Raw genomic sequence first — 26439 nt, forward strand, 5'->3', positions numbered from 1 at the left:
CGCCTTTCTCAGGGGATGTTCTAAAGCCTTTGATACACAGGGCATATTTCCAACCGACCATGACATGACGTGGGCATGTTTTTCTGGTGGTCTCAAATGAATGCGAAATAATTGGGCGTGCCCGAGCCGCCGCATTGATCTCAAGTGAAATGAAAACCAACATGTTTTCTGCAAGCATTTAGACCGACAGAGAAGCAACAGAGAATCATCAGAGGCTTAACTTGCCAGTATAGATGAAAGGGGAGAGGGAGCCCGTGGACACTGGGGAAAAGTGGCCATGGCTGCATCAACACAAGTGAATGGAAACTTTTTGACTGATTAGTATACTGTCGAGGGTGCTTTAGAGAGAGGGACAGACATGATGGAGAGACGTCTGGGCCCAGCCCCAGAGATGCCCTCTGTCTGTTCAGTCAGCCGAAACACATTACGGAACGTTTACACACTCAGGAGGAAGCTACTGCTAAGCAAATCCTGCCTCCAGGTTTCTCCAGTTAGGGTCAAATATTTGTCTTATATTGCAAGAACATGTTTTAGCGCTCAATAAAGCCATTTTGCAATGTGACACCAATAGGAAATGTTTGGTAACTCCAACATGCTCTGACCTTTATGTGACCGGATTCAGGAAGGTGGTGTTTGATGCTAGTTCATTCTTCACAGCAGGGCCTTTTGAATGTATTTCTTCTATTAAATTTTTTTGTTGAAATGCCTTCTTTAACCTGTGAACTTTCATGTGCCTTAACCCTTTACACTTGTGGGAATCGACCTATATGGATAGGGCTAAATTAAAATGTTTCAGAAGAAATATGAAAAGCACATGCATAGCAATTGAAAGTGAACAGTTTGGAGATTATGGATAAATGATTTGACCAAAGGTGAGGACACAACAGTTCACGTGACACAAGACTGAATCCAAACAATACACTGTTGATTTTATGTGCATTTTACTGTACATTTCACCACATTTGTTGATAACGAAATCAGAAAAAACTCTGGATACATTCAGTAACATGATAAGACTATTCCTGGAAAATGTGGGTAGGTGCAACATAAGGCAAAACAATTGCAAGAGTTTGAGTGAGAGGACTCCAGGTGGCCACACAGTTCCTAAGTAATTTCAAACACACTTGTAGTTGTTTTGTTTGGAACACAACCCTGCATCCCTGCAATCCAAAAACGGCCCATTTTAAATAGCAATATTGGTCTGGTGGGCATCATTTGAAAGCTTGTTCTATTGCCAGCATGACTAACTAAGTTAATAAATACGACATTACAGTGTTAGGCTTTCACAGGGCAATTCAGAGAAACAGATCATCATTTTGGTGTGCATAGAAAGGAGTCATGAGTGCATTCAGGTGCGTGTGCCTCGCTGAAATTTTCTTCACAATAGACAACCCAGGTATGAAGCCATGTCATCTTGTAAATATACATCAAACATAGTGATCATAAACTTTGACAATGTATATGACATGAGTTTTATGATAAGGAAATGAGAAGTACACATTTGGACTCACAGGTCTTTGTCTTGCTTGTATGACATCAAAGCGGTATTCATTATAATCCTCAACGTCTCTCTTTCAAAATACCCAGAGTCCTCTTAATTTACAGTATATACACTGTACCTCACTCAGACAACAAAAAAATAGTACAATTAGCGGGAGGAATGGGGGCAACTTCTTGTCGCATGAGGTGCTCAAGTTCAGAACGGCTGTCAGTCAAAAGCCATACAGCGCTGTGAAGCGCAGAGCGGGAGCGCTGATGTCATGTATAGCATATTACTGTACAGCATGTGTCAAACTAATTCTATGAAGGGCCAAGTGTCTGCAGGTTTTTGCTCCTCCCTTGTACTTGATTGATAAATTAAGGTCACTAATTAGTAAGGACCTCCCCACACCTGGTTGTCTAGGGCTTAATTGAAAGGAAAAAACTAAAACCTGGCTAGGCCCACCATGTAATAAGTTTGACACCCCTGCTGTACAGCCACTGTGTTCCAATTTAGGCGTTTATCAGTTACCAAATCTGCCATCTTCAACCCATATATGGGTATGAGTGTAAAGGGTTAATGACAAACTGGTATGTGATCTGTATGTGAAATAATGAGCCTAGTTTAGCCAAGGAGAAAGCACTGAGCGACAATTAAAGTCAGAAGTTTACGTACACTTAGGTTGGAGTCATTAAAATTCGTTTTTTTTCAACCACTCCACAAATTTCTTGTTAACGAACTATAGTTTTGGCATCTACTTTGTGCATGACACAAGTAATTTTTCCAACAATTGTTTACAGACAGATTATTTCACTTATAATTCACTGTATCACAATTCCAGTGGGTCAGAAGTTTACATACACTAAGTTGACTGTGCCTTTAAACAGCTTGGAAAATTCCAGAAAATGATATCATGGCTTTAGAAGCTTCTGATAGGCTAATTGACATCATTTGAGTCAATTGGAGGTGTACCTGTGGATGTATTTCAAGGCCTACCTTCAAACTCAATACCTCTTTGCTTGACATCATGGTAAAATCAAAAGAAATCAGCCAAGACTTCAGAAAAATAATTGTAGACCTCCACAAGTCTGGTTCATCCTTCGGAGCAATTTCCAAACGCCTGAAAGTACCACGTTCATCTGTACAAACAATAGTACGCAAATAGAAACACCATGGGACCACGCAGCCGTCATACTGCTCAGGAAGGAGACATGTTCTGTCTCCTAGAGATGAACGTACTTTGGTGCGAAAAGTGAAAATCAATCCCAGACAACAGCAAAGGACCTTGTGAAGATGCTGGAGGAAACAGGTACAAAAGTATCTATATCCACAGTAAAACAATTCCTATATCGACATAACCTGAAAGGCCGCTCAGCAAGGAAGAAGCCACTGCTCCAAATCCGCCATAAAAAAGCAAGACTACGGTTTGCAACTGCACATGTGGACAAAGATCGTACTTTTTGGAGAAATGTCCTCTGGTCTGATGAAACAAAAATATAACTGTTTGACCATAATGACCATCGTTATGTTTGGAGGAAAAAGGGGAAAGCTTGCAAGCCGAACACCATCCCAACCGTGAAGCACGGGGGTGGCAGCATCATGCTGTGGGGGTGCTTTGCTGCAGGAGGGACTGGTGCACTTCATAAAATAGATGGCATCATGAGGAAGGAAAATTATATGGATAAATTGAAGCAACATCTCAAGACATCAGTCAGGAAGTTAAAGCTTGGTCGCAAATGGGTCTTCCAAATGGACAATCACCCCAAGCATACTTCCAAAGTTGTGGCAAAATGGCTTAAGGACAACAAAGTCAAGGTATTGGAGTGGCCATCACAAAGCCCTGACCTCAATCATATAGAACATTTGTGGGCAGAACTGAGAAAGCATGTGCGAGCAAGGAGGCCTACAAATCTGACTCAGTTACACCAGCTCTGTCAGGAGGAATGGGCCAAAATTCACCCAACTTATTGTGGGAAGCTTGTGGAAGTTTACCCGAAACGTTTGACCCAAGTTAAACAATTTAAAGGCAATGCTACCAAATACTAATTGAGTGTATGTAAACTTCTGACCCACTGGGAATGTGATGAGAGAAATAAAAGCTGAAATAAATAATTCTCTCTACTATTATTCTGACATTTCACATTCTTAAAATAAAGTGGTGTTCCTAACTGACCTAAGAAATTAATTTTTACTAGGATTAAATGTCAGGAATTGTGAAAAACTGAGTTTAAATGTATTTGGCTAAGGTGTATGTAAACTTCCGACTTCAACTGTATATGGGTGATTCTCCAGAATGGCCACATGATGAGTAGTTTATCTGCAAACATTTTGGAGAAAATGAGTGAGCAAGTTGGTAAATCTTTATGTATTATTAATTAAGAAGTGTCACTACCGAATATATAATATATACAAAAATATGTAAAGTACGGTTTTGGGACTAAAATACAGTGCCTTGCAAAAGTATTCATCCGCCTTGGTGTTTTTCCTAATTTGTTGCATTACAACCTGTAATTTAAATTGATTTTCATTTGGATTTCATGTAATGGACATACACAAAATAGTCCAAATTGGTGAAAAAATTCAAAAAAATAAATAACGGAAAAGTGTTGCATGCATATGTATTCAGCCCCTTTGCTATGAAGCCCCTAAATAAGATCTGGTGCAACCAATTACTGTCACGCCCTGACTCAGGGGACTCTTATATGTTGAGTCAGGGTGTGTATATTCCTTGTTGTGCTTTTTCTATGTGTGGGATCTAGTATGTATAGTTCTATGTTGGCCGGTGTCGTTCCCAATCAGAGGCAGCTGTCGCTCGTTGTCTCTGATTGGGGACCATACTTAGGCAGCCTATTGGCACTGTCTAGTTGTGGGATCTTGTTCCTGGTAAGGTTAGTTATGTGTCTTCTTTAGGACTTCACGTTTCGTTACCTTTGTTGTTTTGTCGTGTGTTTATAGTTCAATAAACATGTACGCATATCAACGCTGCGCCTTGGTCTGACCCGTCATTCAACGAACGTAACAGAAGATCCCACCAAACAAGGACCAAGCAGCGTGCCCAGGCGGAGCGAATGGCCATATCACAGGTGGGCAATTTGTGGTCATGGGAAGAGATATTTGCGGGGAAAGGACCATGGGCTAAGGTAGATGCCCAGGCAGGAGAGGAGCAACGGCAACACGGAGGAGGCCGGTCGAGGAGGAAGCCCGAGAAGCAGCCCCAAGAAAACATTTTTTGGGGGCACACAGGGTGGTTGGCGGAGCCTAGTGTCAGAGCAGAGCCAACTCCCCGTACTCACGCAAGGAAGCGTATGACTGGGCAAGCTCCGTGTTATGCAGAGCTACGTACTGTGTCGCCAGTGCGCCGGCACAGTCCTCTACGTCCTGTGCTTGCACCACGCACGTGCCGTGCGAAGATGGGCATCCAGCCAGGACGGGGTGTGCCGGCTCAACGCTCCTGGTCTCCAGTACGCCTCCTCCGTCCCGCATATCCTGCGCCAGTTCTACGAACTGTATCGCCAGTGCGCATGCACAGCCCAGTGCGTCCTGTGCCAGCGCCCCGCACGTGTAGTGCGAAAGTGGGCAGCCAGCCAGGACGGGTTGTACCAGCTCTCCGCGCCAGACCTCCAGTCCGCCTTCATAGTCCGGTCCGGCCCGTTCCTGCTCCTCGCACCAAGCCAGTGGTGCGCGTCGCCAGCCCAGCCCGGCCTATTACTGCTCCTCGCACCAAGCTAGTGGTGCAGGTCGCCAGTCCGGCCCGGCCTGTTCCTGCTCCTCGCACCAAGCCAGTGGTGCGCGTCGCCAGTCCGGCCCGGCCTGTTCCTGCTCCTCGCACCAAGCCAGTGGTGCGCGTCGCCAGTCCGGCCTGTTCCTGTTCCTCGCACCAAGCTACTGGTGCGCGTCGCCAGTCCGGCCCGGCATGTTCCTGCTCCTTGCACCAAGACAGTGGTGCGCGTCGCCAGCCCGGCCTGTTCCTGCTCCTCGCATCAAGCCAGTGGTGTGCGTCGCCAGTCCGGCCCGGCATGTTCCTGCTCCTCGCACCAAGCCAGTGGTGCGCGTCGCCAGTCCGGCCCGGCCTGTTCCTGCTCCTCGCACCAAGCCAGTGGTGCGCGTCGCCGGCCCGGCATGTTCCTGCTCCTTGCACCAAGCCAGTGGTGCGCGTCGCCAGCCCGGCCTGTTCCTGCTCCTCGCACCAAGCCAGTGGTGCGCGTCGCCAGTCCGGCCCGGCATGTTCCTGCTCCTCGCACCAAGCCAGTGGTGCGCGTCACCAGTCCGGCCTGTTCCTGCTCCTCGCACCAAGCTAGTGGTGCATGTGTCCAGTCCGGCACGGCCCGTGCCCGTTCCATCGGTGCCAGAGCAGTCCGCTCCACCGGGGTCCAGTCCAGCTCCGGTCAGCTGCTCAACTCCGGAGCCAGAGCAGTCCGCTCCACCGGTGCCTGATCCAGCTCCGGTCAGCGGCTCCACTCCGGAGCCAGAGCAGTCTGCTCCACCGGTGCCTAGTCCAGCTCCGGTCAGGGGCTCCAGTCCAGACCATGACGTCAGCCCCTCTCCAGGTTCGGGGTCTCCCACAACAGGGACCAGACAGGGCATGGCGTATCGTGGGAGGAAGGAGAGGGGAAGCAGCGCGCCGAGGTCCAGACCAGACCAGTGGCGCAACAGGGAGGCGGAGAGTGAGAGGTCGTTTCCTGTAGGTCTTGACCAGGTTTGCACACACTGCAGCAGGGATTTTGGCCCACTCCTCCATACAGACCTTCTCCAGATCCTTCAGGTTTCGGGGCTGTCGCTGGGCAATACGGACTTTCAGCTCCCTCCAAAGATTTTCTATTGGGTTCAGGTCTGGAGACTGGCTAGGCCACTCCAGGACCTTGAGATGCTTCTTACGGAGCCACTCCTTAGTTGTCCTGGCTTTGTGTTTTGGGTCGTTGTCATGCTGGAAGACCCAGCCACGACCCATCTTCAATGCTCTTACTGAGGGAAGGAGGTTGTTGGCCAAGAACTCGCGATACATGGCCCCATCCATCCTCCCTTCAATACGGTGCAGTCGTCCTGTCCCCTTTGCAGAAAAGCATCCCCAAAGAATGATGTTTCCACCTCCATGTTTCATGGTTGGGATGGTGTTCTTGGGGTTGTACTCATCCTTCTTCTTCCTCCAAACACGGCGAGTGGAGTTTAGACCAAAAAGCTCTATTTTTGTCTTATCAGACCACATGACCTTCTCCCATTCCTCCTCTGGATCATCCAGATGGTCATTTGCAAACTTCAGACGGGCCTGGACATGCGCTGGCTTGAGCAGGGGGACCTTGCGTCCGCTGCATGATTTTAATCCATGACAGCGTAGTGTGTTACTAATGGTTTTCTTTGAGACTGTGGTCCCAGCTCTCTTCAGGTCATTGACCAGGTCCTGCCGTGTAGTTCTGGGCTGATCCCTCACCTTCCTCATGATCATTGATGCCCCACGAGGTGAGATCTTGCATGGAGCCCCAGACCGAGGGTGATTGACCGTCATCTTGAACTTCTTCCATTTTCTAATAATTGCGCCAACAGTTGTTGCCATCTCACCAAGCTGCTTGCCTATTGTCCTGTAGCCCATCCCAGCCTTGTGCAGGTCTACAATTTTATCCCTGATGTCCTTACACAGCTCTCTGGTCTTGGCCATTGTGGAGAGGTTGGAGTCTGTTTGATTGAGTGTGTGGACAGGTGTCTTTTATACAGGTAACGAGTTCAAACAGGTGCAGTTAATACAGGTAATGAGTGGAGAACAGGAGGGCTTCTTAAAGAACAACTAACAGGTCTGTGAGAGCCGGAATTCTTACTGGTGGGTAGGTGATCAAATACTTATGTCATGCAATAAAATGCAAATTAATTACTTAAAAATCATACAATGTGATTTTCTGGATTTTTGTTTTAGATTCCGTCTCTCACAGTTGAAGTGTACCTATGATAAAAATTACAGACCTCTACATGCTTTGTAAGTAGGAAAACCTGCAAAATTGGCAGTGTATCAAATACTTGTTCTCCCCACTGTATGTATAGTTCTATGTTGGCCGGTGTGGTTCCCAATCAGAGGCAGCTGTCGCTCGTTGTCTCTGATTGGGGACCATACTTAGGCAGCCTATTGGCACTGTCTAGTTGTGGGATCTTATTCCTGGTAAGGTTAGTTGTGTGTCTACTTTAGGACTTCACGTTTCGTTTCCTTTGTTGTTTTGTCGTGTGTTTATAGTTCAATAAACATGTACGCATATCACGCTGCGTCTTGGTCTGACCCGTCATTCAACGAACGTGACAATTACCTTCAGAAGTCACATAATTAGTTAAATAAAGTCCACCTGTGTGCAATCTAAGTGTCACATGATCTGTCACTTGATCTCAGTAAATATACACCTGTTCTGAAAGGCCCCAGAGTATGCAACACCACTAAGCAAGGGGCACCACCAAGCAAGCGGCACCATGAAGACCAAGGAGCTCTCCAAACAGGTCAGGGACAAAGTTGTGGAGAAGTACAGATCAGGGTTATAAAAAAAAATCTGAAACTTTGAACATCCCACGGAGCACCATTGAATCCATTATTTAAAAATTGAAAGAATATGGCACCACAACAAACCTGCAAAGAGAGGGGCGCCCTCCAAAGCTTGCGGACCAGGCAAGGAGGGCATTAATCAGAGAGGCAACAAAGAGACCAGAGATAACCCTGAAGGAGCTGCAAAGCTCCACAGCAGAGATTGGAGTATCTGTCCATAGGACCACTTCAGGATGTACACTCCACAGAGCTCGGCTTTACAGAAGAGTGGCCAGAAATGCCATTGCTTACAGAAAAAAATAAGCAAACACGTTTGGTGTTCGGCAAAAGGCATGTGGGAGACTCCCCAAATATATGGAAGAAGGTACTCTGGTCAGATGAGACTACAATTGAGCTTTTTGGCCATCAAGGAAAACGTTATGTCTGGCGCAAACCCAACACCTCTCATCACCCCGAGAATACCATCCCCACAGTGAAGCTTGATGGTGGCAGCATCATGCTGTGGGGATGTTTTTCATCGGCAGGGACTGGGAAACTGGTCAGAATTGAAGGAATGATGGATGGCGCTAAATACAGGGTAATTCTTGAGGGAAACCTGTTTCAGTGTTCCAGAGAGACTGGAATGGAGGTTCACCTTCCAGCAGGACAATGACCCTAAGCATACTGCTAAAGCAACACTCAAGTTGTTTAAGGGAAATAGTTAAATGTCTTGAAATGGCCTGGTCAAAGCCCAGACCTCAATCCAATTGAGAATCTGTGGTATGTCTTAAAGATTGCTGTACACCAGCGGAACCCATCCAACTTGAAGGAGCTGGAGCAGTTTTGCCTTGAAGAATGGGCAAAGATCCCAGTGGCTAGATGTGCCAAGCTTATAGAGACATACCCCAAGAGACTTGCAGTTGTAATTGCTGCAAAAGGTGGCTCTACAAAGTATTGCTTTGGGGGGTTGAATAGTTACTGTATGCATTCTCAAGTTTTCCGTTTTTTTGTCTTATTTCTTGTTTTTTTCAGCCCCAAACATATTTTGCATCTTCAAAGTGGTAGGCATGTTGTGTAAATAAAATGATACAAACCCCCAAAAAATCCATTTTAATTCCAGGTTGTAAGGCAACAAAATAGGAAAAATGCCAAGGGTGGTGAATACTTTCGCAAGCCACTGTATATGTTTGCTGGGATGTACGTCTGTCCAAATGAAAGATAGCCAGCCATATGTTAGCTATGGGGATTCTTTAAAGTCCAAAATAAGTCAAAATTGTCGAAACCGAAATGATCACAACCTGAACAATTGACACCATAGAGTTATATAGAGTTTGCATCTCCATTTTAAAGTTGCATGTGCCATGCTCTACCAACTGAGCTACAGAGGACCACCATGTGGGTAGTGGACAATTGCACAGTTCAGGAAACATTTTAGAGCATTGAGATGCATAGCCAGCAGGGGGGCTCCAACCCTCCAAGAGTCCAAACATTGACATATATTTGGTCAAACAATAGACGTCTATAATGTACTGTACTGTACTGCGCTCTACTCTACTGTACTGTACTGTACCCTACTCTAATGTACTCTACTGTACTGCACGGTACTGTAATGTGCTCTACTGTACTCTACTGTACTGTACCATACTCTACTGTACTCTACTGTGCTGTACCCTAATCTACTGTACTGTACTTGAGTTTCTTACAATTGAAGGAAGGGCCCATGGACTCTTGATCTAGTGGTCTTGAGACCACTCAAGACCACATACAAATGTTGGTCTTTATACAATGGGGGGGTCTAATCCTGAATGCTGATTGGTTAAAACCGCATTCCAGCCGGTGTCTATTCCACAAGATACCACCGGTTAAGTCTATGACATTAAAATGCCTATTTACTCTGTTCCATCTGACTGTACAATCCACTGTCTCATCAGCCCAGCCAGGCAATTTATAAACTTGATCTCCACTATAAAAAGCATCTAGACATTATCTCTCAATTCTTTTAGACTAACATTTCGTTTTCAGCAGCAGAGATTTGTATAAACCTTGCTGTCTGTCTCTCCGACATTTGCAACATTGTTTCAATATTCAAATTCGATCTCCAGCTGTCCCATAGTAATGAACGTGACGGGACTCGGGATGAGACAGACAGGTAGGCAGCTTTTCTCAACCAGTCGAAATCATGAATCAGCATCATTTTTATGGATATATACAAACTATCAATAGAAAACAGGTAAAACAAAACGAAGTGCAGCTAGTTTGAAGTCTTTCCAGCTTCAGTTTGAAGTGATTGTGTTAGCTGTGTTGTTGGCTAGCTCCTCTGAACAACAGTGTCCTGACGAGAGGGCACATTTTCTATGCCAGGTGAAATTGCGCATCATTAGCTCATTGTTATGGATGTATCCAAATAAATGTCACTAGAAAACAGCTTAAACAAATGCAAATGCAGCTACTCGTTGTTATTCTGGCTGCACTGTTTGATGTGACTGTAAGTTAGCCGTTGTTGGCTATCTAGCGAGCAAGGGATAAGAACGTTGCCAGCCAATATGACAATGGAACATTTAGAACGAACGACTGGGTCGCGTCCATAGATACAGAACAAAAAGACTGAACGGCTTGGTCACGTCTCTGGCAACCGAACCAATAGAACGACCAGCCGGCTTGGGTAGCACAATTCAGGAAACATTTTAGAGCATTGAGATGCATAGCCAGCAGGGGGGTTCCAACCCTCCAAGAGTCCAAACGATAGACGTCTATAATGTACTGTACTCTACTCTAATGTACGGTACGTGCTCTAGTGTACTGTAATCTACTGTACCATACTCAAGTTTACTCTACTTGAGTTTCTTACAATTGAAGGAAGGGCCCATGGACCACTAGATCAAGAGTCCATGGGCCCTTCCTTCCTAACCCGGACGACCCTGGGCCATTGTGCACCGCCGTATGGGACTCCCGGTCACGGCCGGTTGTGACACAGCCTGAGATCGAACCCGGGTCTGTAGTGACGCCTCAAGCACTGCGATGCAGTGCCTTAGACTGCTGCGCCACTCGGGAGGCCCTCAGTTGACTACTTTTAAATTTTGGAAACACTCAATGGCAATGTCTATACTAAAATGGGTTATATCCATCTAGCGTCCTCCATTTATCTCTATGATTCACACTTGACACGTAAATGCCTGTTGTTTTGCCAATATAAAGATAGGTAAAGTGATAATTTAAACATCGAACAACATAAACAATTTGATGCATAAGTAATTCAATCAATCAGGTTTCAGATTAATACAATCAACATTTTACATTTTACAGAGAACAATAGAGATGATATTTCTCTAAATAAAATGTAAAGGTTTTGAAAATCATGCTAAAAATCATTTTTTTACTATTTTGTTAATTTAGTATGCAAATTAAATTTCTAAAGTGAATCTGTAATAGAAGGTTAATCAAAATGATCACTACTGTGCATGGTTCTCCCTTTATTGCAACTTTTTCACTAAGTTTCGGTTGTGATAAATTTAGTAGGGTGGTAAGGAATTCAGGTAAATATTTCAAATATGCAAAACAAACATAGTGTGTGAGTAGTATGTACTGTATGTCTACCTGTGTGCTGAAAGTTTGGTAAAAATGGGATACACATTTATTTAATTTTTTTACCCCCAATTTGCACCACTTCTGTAGAATGACCCATGTAGGGAGAAAGACAGGATCCTTCCTGGCTTGCCATGATTGGCTGAGATAATGGAGGGGCTGGACATGCCGAGAGATGAGTCCTGATTTGTCTGTCATGTCACAGGCTTCTGTCTATAACAGATTGGGGCCTTCCCTGGTCAGTATGACTGCAAAAGTGTTGCTACAGCTCTCAACAACATTGCTGCCCTGAACGTTTTGTTTATTCCATATATACTATGTGTTGTTGTTGTTTTTACCGCACTGCTTTGCTTTATCCTGATCCAAGATGGCGTAGCAGTGCGGTCGTGTACTCTGTCGTGTGTCCGTGTAAATAGCCAGTTTTTTCTTTTTTTTTGTATTTTGTTGTATATATTCCCCTATCATACTTTTCATCCTTCTATTAAATATACTTTCCTGCAACCCGCCTCACTCAATGTGGAACGGATTCTATTATGTACTTATCTTTTATCTAGAATCTCCAGTTGAAACTAGCTAGCCAGCTAATTAGCTTCTTGCTATTAGCCACCATTAGCGGTTTTCACCCAGAACATTGGATTTTCTGCCGGAATAACTGAATCACTGGACCTTAACACCGGATTGCAACCAGCTAGCCGCAACCGAATGGATGTTGCTGTTGGCTAATCACCACTGCCCCCGAAGCAAGCACCAGTTAGCCTTGAGCTAGCCTCGAGCCAGGCCCATATCCCGGGTATCTACCTCTCTGTCTACCGGACGGGAGTAGCCAGCTAACTAGCTACTTGCTATTAGCCACCATTAGCAGGTTTTTTCACCATTGTCCGTGGCCTGCACTACCTACCAGCCAGCTTTAGCCTGGACAATTATCGGCCAGTCTGCACAGCACGTTATCGACCCAGAACATATCGGATTCTCTGCCGGAATCACTGAATCACTGGACCTTTAACACCGGATCATCGCAACTATCTAGCTGCAACCGAATGGATGTTGTGGTTGGCTAATCAGCCTTGAGCTAGCCTCGAGTCAGGCCCATCTCCCGGCTATCTACCGCTCTATCAACCGGATGGGACCTCCTAGTGTCGACACGGAGCCCCGCCGATCCATCACGACTGGTCTGCCGACGTAATCGTTTGTGGTTTCAACAGGCTTACCGTTGCGACGACCACGAAGATCCATCTGCTAGCCCCGGCCCGCTAGCACACGCAATTCAACAGCCGTGCTTCCTGATCGCCTGTGCTGTAGCACCAACTCGAACTGCTCTCGGACTCACATTGCTGTTCACTGGACCTTATGATCACTCAGGTGCACAGCTGATGCCTGCTGGACTGTTCCTTTACACGGTACCCTATCCTGTTTTATCTGTTTAGCCTCAGCCCAAACTTTCATCGCCATTACCAGTTGTTGTCTCTCTCGAATAACACCTGTGATTGCTTTATGCCTCTCTCCCCATGTCAATATGCCTTGCCTATTGCTGTTCCAGTTAGTTCTTATTATACAATTTCACTGTAGAGCCCCAAGTCCCTCTCAAACTGCCTCAAATAGCTCCTTTGTTCCACCCCCCATACACGCGGAGACCGGCTCAATCGGTGCCTCCAGTGACGCTATCTCTTTCATTGTTACCCAACGCTTAGGTTTACCTCCACTGTACTCATATCCTTCAATATCCTTGTCTGTACACAATTTGTAAGTCACTCTGGATAAGAGCGTCTGCTAAATGATGTAAATGTAAATATCCTTGTCTGTACATAATGCCGTGAATCTATTCTACAATGCCCGGAAATCTGCCCCCTTTATTCTCTGTACCCAACGCACTAGAAGACCAGTTCTTAAAGCTTTTAGCCGTATCCTTATTCTAGTCCGTCTAGATAGAACTGCCAAAGGGGGTGGAGTTGCAATCTACTGTAGAGATAGCCTGCAGAGCTCTATCATACTATCCAGGTCTGTGCCCAAACAGTTTGAGCTCCTACTTCTAAAAATCCACCTTTCTCTCACTGTTGCCGTTTGCTACAGACCCCCCTCAGCCCCCAGCTGTGCCCTGGACACCATATGTGAATTGATTGCCCCCCATCTATCCTCAGAGTTCGTACTGCTTGGTGACCTAAACTGGGATATGCTTAACACTCCGGCCATCCTACAATCCAAACTAGATGCCCTCAATCTCACACAAATTATCAAGGAACCTACCAGGTACAACCCTAAATCCGTAAACATGGGCACCCTCATAGATATCATCCTGACTAACTTATCCTCTAAATACACCTCCGCTGTCTTCAACCAGGATCTCAGCGATCCCTGCCTTATTGCCTGCATCCGTAACAGGTCCGCGGTCAAACGACCATCCCTCATCACTGTCAAATGCTCCCTAAAACACTTTAGTGAGCAGGCCTTCCTAATTGACCTGGCCCAGGGATCCTGGATGGATATCGATCTCATTCTGTCAGTAGAGGATGCCTGGTTGTTCTTTAAAAGTGCTTTCCTCTCAATTTTAAATAAGCATGCCCCATTCAAAAGATTCAGAACTAAGAACAGATATAGCCCCTGGTTGTCCTCAGACTTGACTGCCCTTGACCAGCACAAAAACATCCTGTGGCGTACTGCATTAGCATCGAATAGCCCGCGATATGCAACTTTTCAGGGAAGTTAGGAACCAATATACAGGAGCAGTTAGGAAAGCAAATGCAAGCTTTTTCTAACAGAAATTTGCATCCTGTAGCACTAACTCCAAAAAGTTTTGGGACACTGTAAAGTCCATGGAGAATAAGAGCACCTCCTCCCAGCTGCCCACTGAGGCTAAGAAACACTGTCACCACCGATAAATCTACAATAATCGAGAATTTCAACAAGCATTTTGCTACGGCTGGCCATGCTTTCCACCTGGCTACCACTATCCCGGCCAACAGCTCTGCACCCTCCGCTGCAACTTGCCCATGTTCCTTCTCCTTCACACAAATTCAGACAGCTGATGTTCTGAAAGAGCTGCAAAATCTGGACCCCTACAAATATCTGGGCTAGACAATCTGGACCCTTTCTTTCTAAAATTATCAGCCGAAATTGTCGCAACCCCTATTACTAGCCTGTTCAAACTCTCTTTTGTAACGTCTGAGATCCCCAGAGATTGGAAAGCTGCCGCGGTCATCCCCCTCTTCAAAGTGGGTGACACTCTAGATCCAAACTGTTACAGACCTATATCCATCCTTCCCTGCCTTTTGAAAGTTTTTGAAAGCCAAGTTAACAAACAGATCACCGACCATTTCGAATCCCACCGTACCTTCTCCGCTATGAAATCCGGTTTCCGAGCTGGTCATGGGTGCACATCAGCCACGCTCAAGGTCCTAATCGATATTATAACCGCGATCGATAATAGACAGTACTGTGCAGCCGTCTCCATCGACCTGGCTTTTGACTCTGTCAATCACCGTATTCTTATTGGCAGACTAAATTGCCTTGGTTTCTCAAATGACTGCCTCGCCTGGTTCACCAACTACTTCTCAGATAGAGTTCAATGTGTCAAATTGGAGGGCCTGTTGTCTGGACCTATGGCAGTCTCTATGGGGGTGCCACAGGGTTTAATTCTCGGGCCGACTATTTTCTCAGTGTATATCAATGATGTCGCTCTTGCTGCTGGTGACTCTCAGATCCACCTCTACGCAGACGACACCATTTTGTATACATCTGGCCCCTCATTGGACACTGTGTTAACAAATCTCCAAACAAGTTTCAATGCCATACAACACTCCTTCAGTAGCCTCCAACTGCTCTTAAACACTAGTGAAACTAAATGCATGCTCTTCAATCGAACGCTGCTGGCACCCGCCCACCCGACTAGAATCACTACTCTCGGCGGGTCTGACCTAGAGTATGTGGACAACTACAAATACCTAGGTGTCTGGTTAGACTGTAAACTATCCTTCCAGACTCACATTAAGCATCTCCAATCCAAAGTTAAATCTAGAATTGGCTTCCTATTTCGCAACAAAGCCTCCTTCACTCGTGCTGCCAAACATGCCCTCGTTAAACTGACTATCCTACCGATCCTTGACTTCGGCGATGTCATTTACAAAATAGACTCCAACACTCTACTCAGCAAATTGGATGTAGTCTCTCACAGTGCCATCCGTTTTGTCACCAAAGCCCCATATACTACCCACCACTGTGACCTGTACGCTCTTGTTGGCTGGTCCTCACTACATATTCGTCGCCAAACCCACTGGCTCCAGGTCATCTATAAATCACTGCTAGGCAAATCCCCGCCTTATCTTAGCTCATTGGTCACCATAGCAACACCCACCCGTAGTATGCGCTCCAGAAGGTATATCTCACTGGTCATCCACAAAGCCAACACCTCCTTTGGCCGCCATTCCTTCCAGTTCTCTGCTGCCAATGACTGGAACGAACTGCAAAAATCTCTGAAGCTGGAGACTCTTATCTCCCTCACTAACTTTAAGCATCAGTTGTCAGAGCACATTACCGATCACTGCACCTGTACACAGCCCATCTGAAATTAGCCCACCCAACTACCTCATCCCCATATTGTTATTTATTTTGCTCATTTGCACCCCAGTATCTCTATTTGCACATCATCTCTTGCACATCTATCATTCCAGTGTTAATACTGCATTGTAATTATTTTGCACTATGGCCTATTTATTTTCTTACCTCCATAACTTGCTACATTTGCACACACTGTATATATATTTTCTGTTGTATTTTTGACTTTATGTTTTGTTTACCCCATATGTAACTCTGTGTTGTTGTTTTTTATCGCACTGCTTTGCTTTATCTTGGCCAGGTCGCAGTTGTAAATGAGAACTTGTTCTCAACTGGCTTACCTGGTTAAATAAAGGTGAAATAAAAAATGTAACTGGTGCTCATGAACTTGTTTAGCTAGCTAAACAAAGGAGACAAAAGAGACTCATTCAAATGTAAAATCAAAGAGATGGGTGGGGTGTGAACGATGCTGAATGGGTTTACACAAAGAAGAGCTCTCTAGCTAGTGTGAAAACCTCTGCAAAATCTCTCAGGGGCTTTTTCTCAAAAGTGGGGTTACAAGTTTATTTAGCATAGATTCCAACTTTTTCTCCAACTGCAGTGTATGAAATACCAGTTTGAAGCTCTGAGTCTGTAATTTTATAAAATGTAAAAAAAAAAAAACATAATTTTGAGTTTTGGAAGAAAATCCCAGGGGTCTCAATATATGTATGCACAAAATATGCACTTTTCGTGCAAAAGTTGAAATATAGGTGAAAATGTGCTTATCTGCCTGCAAGCTTTAGACCATGCGTACGCACAGTTTCTAGTGTATTGCAAGAAGGCAAAAGTAGCTAGTAGTAGCCTTGTGCAGGAATACACAGTATGATGACACTCTTATTCATAACAAAAAAACAGGTAGCTAAATATAATTACAAGATGCAATCATTTACTGTTAGTGAGAAGATCGAAAAGTGATTTATTTTGTCATTGCATTAAAAAATAATTAGAAATAGGCATCTATTTCCTATTATTTATTTCATTTCCATGATCAATGCAAAATAAATTCCTCACCTTTTCTGATTGTGATGGTTTCATATTCGCGAAAAAGCCTATAGGCCTACAACAAGTTAGGATAGGCTACCATTCGTCCCATCTCTCATTTAATTGGACCCACTTCACAGGAGTAAATAGATAAGCTATTTCAAGTATTTTTCTCTATTTGACCCGATCCGAAGCACAGTTTAACGGTAGAACAGACTGTTCACCTTTTCCATTGACATTTGTAGGCTTCTGCGTCTGAATACTGTAATGCCACATTTCTTGAGTAGACAATATTTCATTTATAAACATAATACAGTACATATACAGTATCATAACCATTGCAGATTCCTCAACTTTTCTGGCCATGAGTTCATATTTCCGAAGTAGCCATACAACGAATTACCATGTGCATCTCTCATTGTGCCTATTAGATATTATAATTTCAAGTTTTTGCATCCGAAAGGGAGCGTGGTTTATAACATACAGTAGAATTTAACAGGTGAACAGACAGTTGATCTTTTGCATTGAAGTGTGCAGGCTACCACTATAAGCAGGCCTACTGTAGGCTTCTTTTCATTTTTTTCACAGAGTAGACAAGTAGACAATGTGGAAAAAGTAAATGCAAAACTTTAATGAATTCAAACGATCTGTTTACAGGTCCACAACAATGTGCAAGTCTTTTTGTCATTCTGCCAACCTCTCCAAAGACATCAAGTTTGCCATGCATTGCTATTTCCTTAGATACTGTCTTGGCCTAATTCCAATACTTCCAAAGTATACAGGAAATAAGGGCGTTATTGTCACCATAAAAGGTCAATGATGGCTGTTTTTCAGGCGGAGTATAATGCTTGATCACACACACACAGTTTCACAACAGGTCTGATTTATAATGGCAAACATGCGTATGTATAGTGTGCGGCAAGTTTTAAAATCTGTATATTTTAGTGCATGTGCCATCTTTTCAGAAAAAGCACATGCAGATATTTAGTGTTAAATGTATGCAGAAGTTATAAATTAGGCCCAGAGCTGACTGGGAACATCTGATAAACATCTGATCTCTGCATGTCTGGCAGACATATCAGTGTGGATGTCGGATCACCACCTCAAGTTGAACCTCGGCAAGACGGAGCTGCTCTTCCTCCCGGGGAAGGACTGCCCGCTCCATGATCTCGCCATTACGGTTGACAACTCCATTGTGTCCTCCTCCCAGAGTGCAAAGAACCTTGGCATGACCCTGGACAATACCCTGTCGTTCTCCGCTAACATTAAAGCGGTGACCCGATCCTGCAGGTTCATGCTCTACAACATTCGCAGAGTACGACCCTACCTTACACAGAAAGCGGCACAGGTCCTAATCCAGGCACTTGTCATCTCCCGTCTGGATTACTGCAACTCGCTGTTGGCTGGGCTCCCTGCCTGTGCCATTAAACCCCTTCAACTTATCCAGAACGCTGCAGCCCATCTGGTGTTCAACCTTCCCAAGTTCTCTCATGTCACCCCGCTCCTCCGCACACTCAACTGGCTTCCAGTTGAGGCTCGCATCTACTACAAGACCATGGTGCTTGCCTACGGAGCTGTGAGGGGAACGGCACCTCCTTACCTTCAGGCTCTGATCAGACCCTACACCCAAACGAGGGCACTACGTTCATCCATCTCTGGCCTGCTAGCTCCCCTACCTCTACGGAAGCACAGTTCCCGCTCAGCCCAGTCAAAGCTATTCGCTGCTCTGGCACCCCAATGGTGGAACAAGCTTCCCCACGACGCCAGGACAGCGGAGTCACTGACCACCTTCCGGAGACACTTGAAACCCTACCTCTTTAAGGAATACCTGGAATAGTATAAAGTAATCCTTCTTCCCCCACACCCATAAAAAAAAAACAAATTGTCCCACTGTCTATCATAAGTTGAATGCACCAATTTGTAAGTCGCTCTGGATAAGAGCGTCTGCTAAATGATGTAAATGTAAATAAACAACATTTAAGAGAATATCTGAAATGTCTATATTCAAGAGAATTTCCACAGCTGTTCAAACCAGACATGACAGTGAACAAGCATCGACTTCCTATCTTTCTCTATAGTCACAGTCTGGACTCCCCTCTCCTCCTCTTGGGGAAGAAAAGGTCAATGATTGAACCCAATGACCCCATGGCACACACATCACACTGACCGAGGAGGCACACACGGCTAGAGCAATTACATTCTGCCTGCATCGAACAGTATAATTGAAATGATATGTCAGGCAGGCCCTTCTCTCTGAAGAGAAGGTCTGGCCTCCCAATACAAGGCAGCAGCAGGCTACCACGCACCACCCAAATAAGCTCAAATGGGTGGGGTAGGTGGTTGAGTCAGGAAGTGAGGGGAACTGAAATGCTGCAGTCCCCCGTTCTGTCCTCCTCTGTCCTCCCTCACGTTCCCGGCGATGATTTGATCCTCTCTCTGCTTACTATAAGGAGAGGTCACCTGGCATTTGCCATGGGGTTTTAATCACCATTTAAACTGGAGATCACACAATATGGCTTCTCCCGTAATAGTTTTGGGGAGCCTAATCTTTGCCAGCTGTGCCTGGTTTTGCCTTGATATAGACAGCCAGGTTGACAGGGAGCAGGGCTCCGCTGGAGGCCACACAATCCCAAAGCTCAAAACAAGTTGCCCCAACCAGACACTGATTTGTGTTCAGTGAGGGGAATCTGAGATCTGTGAGTGAAAGAAAGGCCTTTATATTGTTTAGTTCCCCTCCAGAAGCAGATCCAATGTTATATGACGTGACAGGAGTGTAGAAGCAGTGTTTTGGCAACAGGGGCCAAATGAATGACATGTTAACAGGTTCGATAATCGTCTATGCCTTGTTATTTCTGTTATTTCTGTTTTGGACTTGTTGAAAGTTGGTGAAAGCGTAGGCAGTACCGAGTTGACGTCATTCGCACCTCCATACGCAAGCGTTAGTTGGAAATAATGAATGAATAACAATCTCCACAAGCCGCCGAGGTTATTTACAATAATGGCAGTTATATTTATGTGTATTGTCAGGGGTCAATTGAGAGAGTCTTGGCGGGCAGGCCACATAACACCCGTGTCCATGACCCAGACATACTGTAATGCCTGACCTAAATATGTAACACACACACACGCCCTTAAAGACCCACTGCTTCCAAACCCACCTTACTCATAGAGAGAGAGCCCTCCCTCGCTCCCTTGTATAGGTTACATCCTCTCTCTCTTAGCTGCTGTATTCTCTCTCACTGTGTAGTGTCCCTTCTAGCCAGGCACTTTAGAAGCATCCCTGGCTGTGTGTGTCTGTGAGAGAGTGTTAGTGTAGCCATCTTTGCGTGTGAGAGGGAGAAAGCACAAGTGTTTATTTCGAGTGGTGTTTCCATCTGAGTGTGTGTTTGCATGTGAGTGTGTATCCATCTGTGTGTGTGGTGGGGCATATGGGGGCATATGTGTACTCGCAGGAAAGCAGGAAAGCTACCTGCTTTTCGTGCCACCATCACGGAGCCCCAAAGGACTGGAATAAAAAGCAGCAGCGGTGCGTAACCGTGCTGGCGGTGTGTAACCCCCCCCACAGGCAGGCAGGAGAGCAACCAGGAGGGTAAAGGGTGTACAGGAAAGGGGTCTGGAGATGGTTATGGAGAAAGAGGCTGGGGTGAGAGGCTGGGCTGCGTCTTAGGCAGGATTACAAGCTGGGTCTGGGGCTGGGTATAGGGTTGTGCAGTGTGTGCAGTGTTGGGGCTGCATATAGGGAGGGGGCTGAGGCTGGGAAAAAGGCAGGGCAGTGGCTCACACTGAGGATAGAGAGGTGGATTTTTGAATGAGCCAATTTCATTATGAGGCTGGGTAAGGGGCTGCAGCTGGTGAGGTGTTTCACTACCAGTAGCAGGAAGGAAGGGTGTCAAGGTACTTTGAATGTGACATAAAACCATATCTGGTCTTCCTTTATTTCTCTTGTCCTCCTGTTTCTGCTGTCTGCTGAAAGAGCCTAAAGACAGACCTCTGGTCTTGACGAGCCCTTAGAGAGCAATGCCCTCAAAGAGAACTGACGATGTTACCATCTGGTATGTGGAGTATGCCATGACCAGCTGATGTGAACACATCTGAATACTGTGTTGGTTGACCTAACCATGCATAAACACAGCCCTGATGGTAGGAAGCAACCTGCCTATGTTTCCCTTCTATTCTACCATCCTTCTCTTTGCCTTAGGGCTCCTGTGAGATGCAGACAGTGAAGGAGTGTGTGTGTGTGTGTTTGTGGACGTGTGTACGTGTGTGTGTGTATGTGTGTGTGTACATGCCTACTTGCCTGTGTTTATGCACCTGTGATTGTGTCTGTGAGAGTGCATGTGTGCATGTGTGTGTGCATGTGTGTGTTTGTGGCGGTTAGCCTCAGTGCAGTGAGCTCTCTCTCCTTGCTGGGGTTCAGTACTGTGTGAGTGGACAGGACAGCCATGGGTGGGCAGGCTGGCTGAGAGATGGGAGCGTGAGCCTTGCTGTTTGTCTCTGGCCTTTTGCAACTCATGAATATGTGCTAATTACGGATACCCCCCTCCGACGAAGCCACAAGTGGTTGCACCCAGACTGCACCAAGTCACGCATCAGCCCCTGATTTATTCTGATTATCAAAACATACAAAGACCATTCCTCCACAGACCACATCCAGAAACATAAAACTCTCTCCCTCCTACTTGCACTCCCCTCCTTCCTCCCCCTCCCCTCCCGACCCTCACCCTTCCTTTTCTGCGCTGTCTCTTTCTACTTTTAGCCTGCATGAAGCAGCAGATTTCTGGCTTGTCCGGGGCATTCCTCTCATTGTTGTGCCATTGAAAGGGGAAAAACAGACTTGAAAGGCATTCTGAGGCAAGCTCTATCAGGTTAATAGTCAATCTTAAACACATCATTAGGGATTGTTTATGCAAAAGATAAAGTAGGCTGGTAGGGGCAATTTACTGTTCCACCAATTATTTGAGTGTTAGCATACTTGGCCCTTGGAATATGCTAACTGCGAGGAAAGGTAAAACCTGAACGCATCCGTACGCCTGCCTTTCTGTTTGATTATTTTGTATTTATTATCAAAATGAAAAATAAAACGTTCTAGTTGGGCTAAATACATTCTAAAACACATTCTATCCCATTCAACATCACAAAGTCATTCTTACAGTGTATGGTAGCCCCCAACGACACTTTGTCATCACCTCGCAATTAACGGTTAACACAAAACAGGTGGCATATGATAACAGTGGAGACTAACTAATACAAAAGCACAAAAAAGGAAAAGAAAACAAAGGAGAAAAGCAATTAAAGGTGTACGGTGAAGGAAGAGCAGATCTGTTCCATAAATCGTGAGCAGCGGCAGCAGCAGCAGCTTGGTGGTATGCGGGCCAAGGCCACACATACGGTGGAATCATAATATGTATCTATGTAGAGTTTTGAGATAACACTGTAATGAAAAGCACTATACAAATTAAAGGTATTATTATTATTTTGATTATTTTAAGGACCATGTTGACTCAAGTCCCGCTCCACCACTCTGAAGACGCTGCAATGCAGCCTTGACCCCAGGATCAAACCTACTGGGCACAGATGTCAGTCAGTTCAACATCTAGTTTTGATTTACATTTGGTTGAGTTGTCAACTAACGTCAATTCAACGTGAAATCAACAAAACATTTCACCATGTCATTGGATTTAGGTTAATTTTTTAAAACTAAATTCCACATTGTCATCACATTGAATTACAGTCATCACATTGACATTTTTGTTGAAATGACGTGGAAACAACGTTGATTCAACCCATTTTTGCCCAGTGGGAAGGGACTGCTCGGCTCTGCTAAGACAAGAATGGCTTCCCTCACATACCCATCCTCCATTAAAAATGTTCAAGCAGTGTAAACACTTTTACATGGTTTTCGGACAGGAAATTACTGTGTGCCAAGCACTGTCCACTTAGAGAGGTTTATGATATTTTAAGTGTTATTTTTCCCAAGTGTTCTTATTAAACAAGATATTGGCCTTTATGGACAAAGCCTGTGATGTGTAAGCACAGCGTGTGTGAACTAGTGTTGATGTGCTCTCTTATTTCATTTTCGGTTCGATTTATGTGGTTTTTTCATAGAAGGATCTGGAAATGTATTGTTTTCTGAGTGTGCTGGTGGTCTCCACCATAAATTTTGTAATTTGACTTAATTTACAATTAATGTGTAAAGGCTGCTCATATATAATTTAATTACAACTTTTGGAATGAATCCAAGAGAGAGAATTTACACAAGCATAACATAAACGTTCAAGTAAATCATAAATTATATCAGTGGAGGATTAACAGAATTCCAAGAAAATTCCAGTAATTTCAGCATCTTTCTCAAAAGTGGATTTGGGTCCAACAGAGAACAACCTAATCTGTACATAGTCTCTGGCTCTTCTCCCGTGAATAAATACAGGCCTAGGTCCAGTTTGCATTTCATGTTTAGAAAGAGAAAACCTTCTAAACCTGGCAGAGGGAGAGCCGAAGTGTAGGAATGTGTTTGGGAAACCTCCTATACACAGGCCCCTTTCTGGGAACATGTCAAATCATTCATTCGTTCACTTCTTTCCTCCTCTCCTTACCATCCCCTTGTGCCCCACCGTCCAGACATATTCCCTGTGTTTATAAATTGGCCCGCATGACATAAACTGAAGCTAAGCTCCCCTTTACATCTTTGAAATCCCACTTTTTATTTTTGCTTTTAAACTGTTTTGACAGCTCTCTCTTTTTTCCACCACCCCTCTGAGCGCTGGAAACGGTTTGGTGCATGTCTGAATGAACAAGTGTGTCATTATTTTCCTGTAAGCTGACATGAAAGATATTTCACAACTTGTGAACTGGTGTTTGTGAGACACAGAGGTGTTCAGTGAGATATCATTGTAACAGTATCATGTGGCCATAAAGGAGCAAAGTCCTGTTTTCATACGGTTCTATAATGTACCATGTAGGGTCGGCTGCCAGAAGAAGTCTGATTTAATTTTGCCTCAGGGTTCGTGCTGCATAAATCTTTCCCTCTGGGCTGAGCCGAGGTGAAACTCAGAATGACTTGGAACACAATTAAGTGGCAAGTGGCAGGATCAATGTTGGAAAGAATCTCCCTCTTAAAAACTGAATTCATGACTTTTCTTTGCACTTGTGTCTATTTTCTGTTGAAACATGCACCATGTGTCCCAAGGCTAGCTTGGCATTTGTTTGTGTTGTACAACGTCTCACTGAAGAACAGTTGAGAGTGTATGCTAAGACAAAACAGCACACTTGTGGCAGATTTGGCACTTTATTTAAGAGGAACAGGAAATGGCTTCCAATCAGGTCAACATACAGTAAGTGTATTAACACTGCGATTGTCTCTCCTTCTTTCTCTTCCTCTCCATACATCTATTCACTCACTTTCTCACATTCTAAATATTTTCACACACTGCATAATGTACATACTGCACAATTTACATACTGCACAATTTAAACACTTGCCCCCCAATACCCCCTACCCCAAAACACGTGTAAATATTGGACTATAAATTGTTCCTTCCTGTATTTACTTGTATATCATGTGTATCCTGTACATAAGACTAATAAAACTTGAAAGTTGAAACTTGTTCATCTTCTCTCTCTCTCTCTCTCTCTCTCTCTCTCTCTCTCTCTCTATATATATATATATATATATATATATATATATATATATATATATATATATATCTCTCTCTCTCTCTCTCTCTCTCTCTCGCCCCCTCTCTCCCTCCATCTCCTCTAGGTGAGGTGTTAAGTCTGGTGGATGACCTGTTCTCAGGTCTGGGTTCGTCCTGTGTGGTGGCGGGTCGGAGGAATGGAGACCATACTCACTCTGTGCTCTACTCGCTGGTCTTCAAGTGCCTGGAGCCCGACAGCCTCTACAAGTAAGATCCCCCAACCTAAAACACTTTGGACCTGAGCCCGTATTCATAAAGCCTCTCAGAGTATGAGTGCTGATCTAGGATCAGGTCCCCTCTGTCCATGTACACTTTTTCATTATGATCTAAAAGGCAGAACTGATCCTAGATCAGCACTCCTACTCAGATGCTTTATTAGTACAGGCCCCGATTTACTATGGCTTTGCACCATTCCAAGGGTGAAATGAAAACTAGGCTAAACAACAAGGTAGAAATTCAGGATAGAATAGGATAAAAAACGGATGTATTCGTTTTTGTTCTGTTGTTCACTTCTGCCAACTCTGTGGTAAATGTTGCACGACAGAAGTCAGTTGAGTTGTCGCTACATTAAACCCTTCTCACCTATACTGTGGTATTGTTCTAACCCGATTGACTTCATAATTTTCTGACCACACTTTTATGAGTTAAGTATTTCCCATTACAATAAAAAAACTCCTTCTTAACCAATGGCATCGTTGTCATTTTTGCATCTCTCCTAAACAGGAATGACTAAACACATATCACCAGCCAGCACCACATACTTTCCCTGGGTGTCTGTACTCCCATTGGCAATGGGACTTGTTTATGGCCATGTTTTAATTCCCCCCAGTCTGAACACAGCTGGTTCAAATTAGGCGGGCAGCACATATTTTGGTCTCACCAGGGTGGAAGTGGTGGATGCTGGTGTTATTGTTTCCGTTATTGTTCCGTTTGTCATGAGGCCCTTTTCAATGGAGGAAAACATGGTCATGGTGAATAACGAGCATCACAACCAACCAACGTGCTGTTTGTGTCACACAGAGACTGGAGGAGACTGGAGCCATTGACCAGTCGGTCTGTCTGGTGATCACAGTCTGGGGCGGTTAGCAAACAGACAAACAGACCACCCCTCCTAATCGTTCTATGGACATGACAATTAGTCATAAAGACTGTGAACCATAACACATTGAGCAGCACGGAGGACATGCACGGAGGACACACACACTGTGGCAGGTTAATTAGTTGCATGCACACGTCCCAACCCACTGCTACATACTAATATGTTCAGCAGTTGAAGCAGATGGACAGACATAAGTACAGCCTTGAGTCTATCGTCAACCATACATCCCATCTTGTATTAGGGTTGTCAGAGAACACTAGAGTTACCAGGGACAGCTGTTAGTCAACTTTACAGGTGTTTCATTTTGCAAAGGAGCTTCACTTAGTTGAGTCCTTGTCTTGGGTGAGTATCAAGATGGAGTAAAAAGAAAAGCCTATTAGTGGGAAAGTGGAGAAATGAAATGAAACCAGCTGAGTCCACATGGAGGCACTTGTGTGAATGTTCCATAAGCCACCCTGCTGCCAACAGACACTATAAAGGTTATGTGTGTCTGTGGCCCTGGTAGGCCTGTTGTTCGCTTAGTGTG

The 26439-nt window shown here is 44.8% G+C and overlaps 1 protein-coding gene across 1 annotated transcript in view; it reads left to right on the forward strand.

Moving 5' to 3' along the window:
- The window catches only part of astn2 (astrotactin 2), a gene marked incomplete at both ends in the record, with an annotated part of 479012 nt that extends 453987 nt beyond the window's left edge, over positions 1–25025 (forward strand). The window contains one exon of the mRNA XM_084159665.1: positions 24880–25025. Within this exon, the coding sequence (XP_084015791.1) occupies positions 24880–25025 (146 nt within the window). The remainder of the gene's footprint in view (positions 1–24879) is intronic.
- Between the last annotated feature and the right edge of the window lie 1414 nt (positions 25026–26439).

The sequence above is a fragment of the Coregonus lavaretus genome, assembly GCF_964263955.1.
Source record: "Coregonus lavaretus genome assembly, chromosome: 4".
Classification (NCBI taxonomy): domain Eukaryota; kingdom Metazoa; phylum Chordata; class Actinopteri; order Salmoniformes; family Salmonidae; genus Coregonus; species Coregonus lavaretus.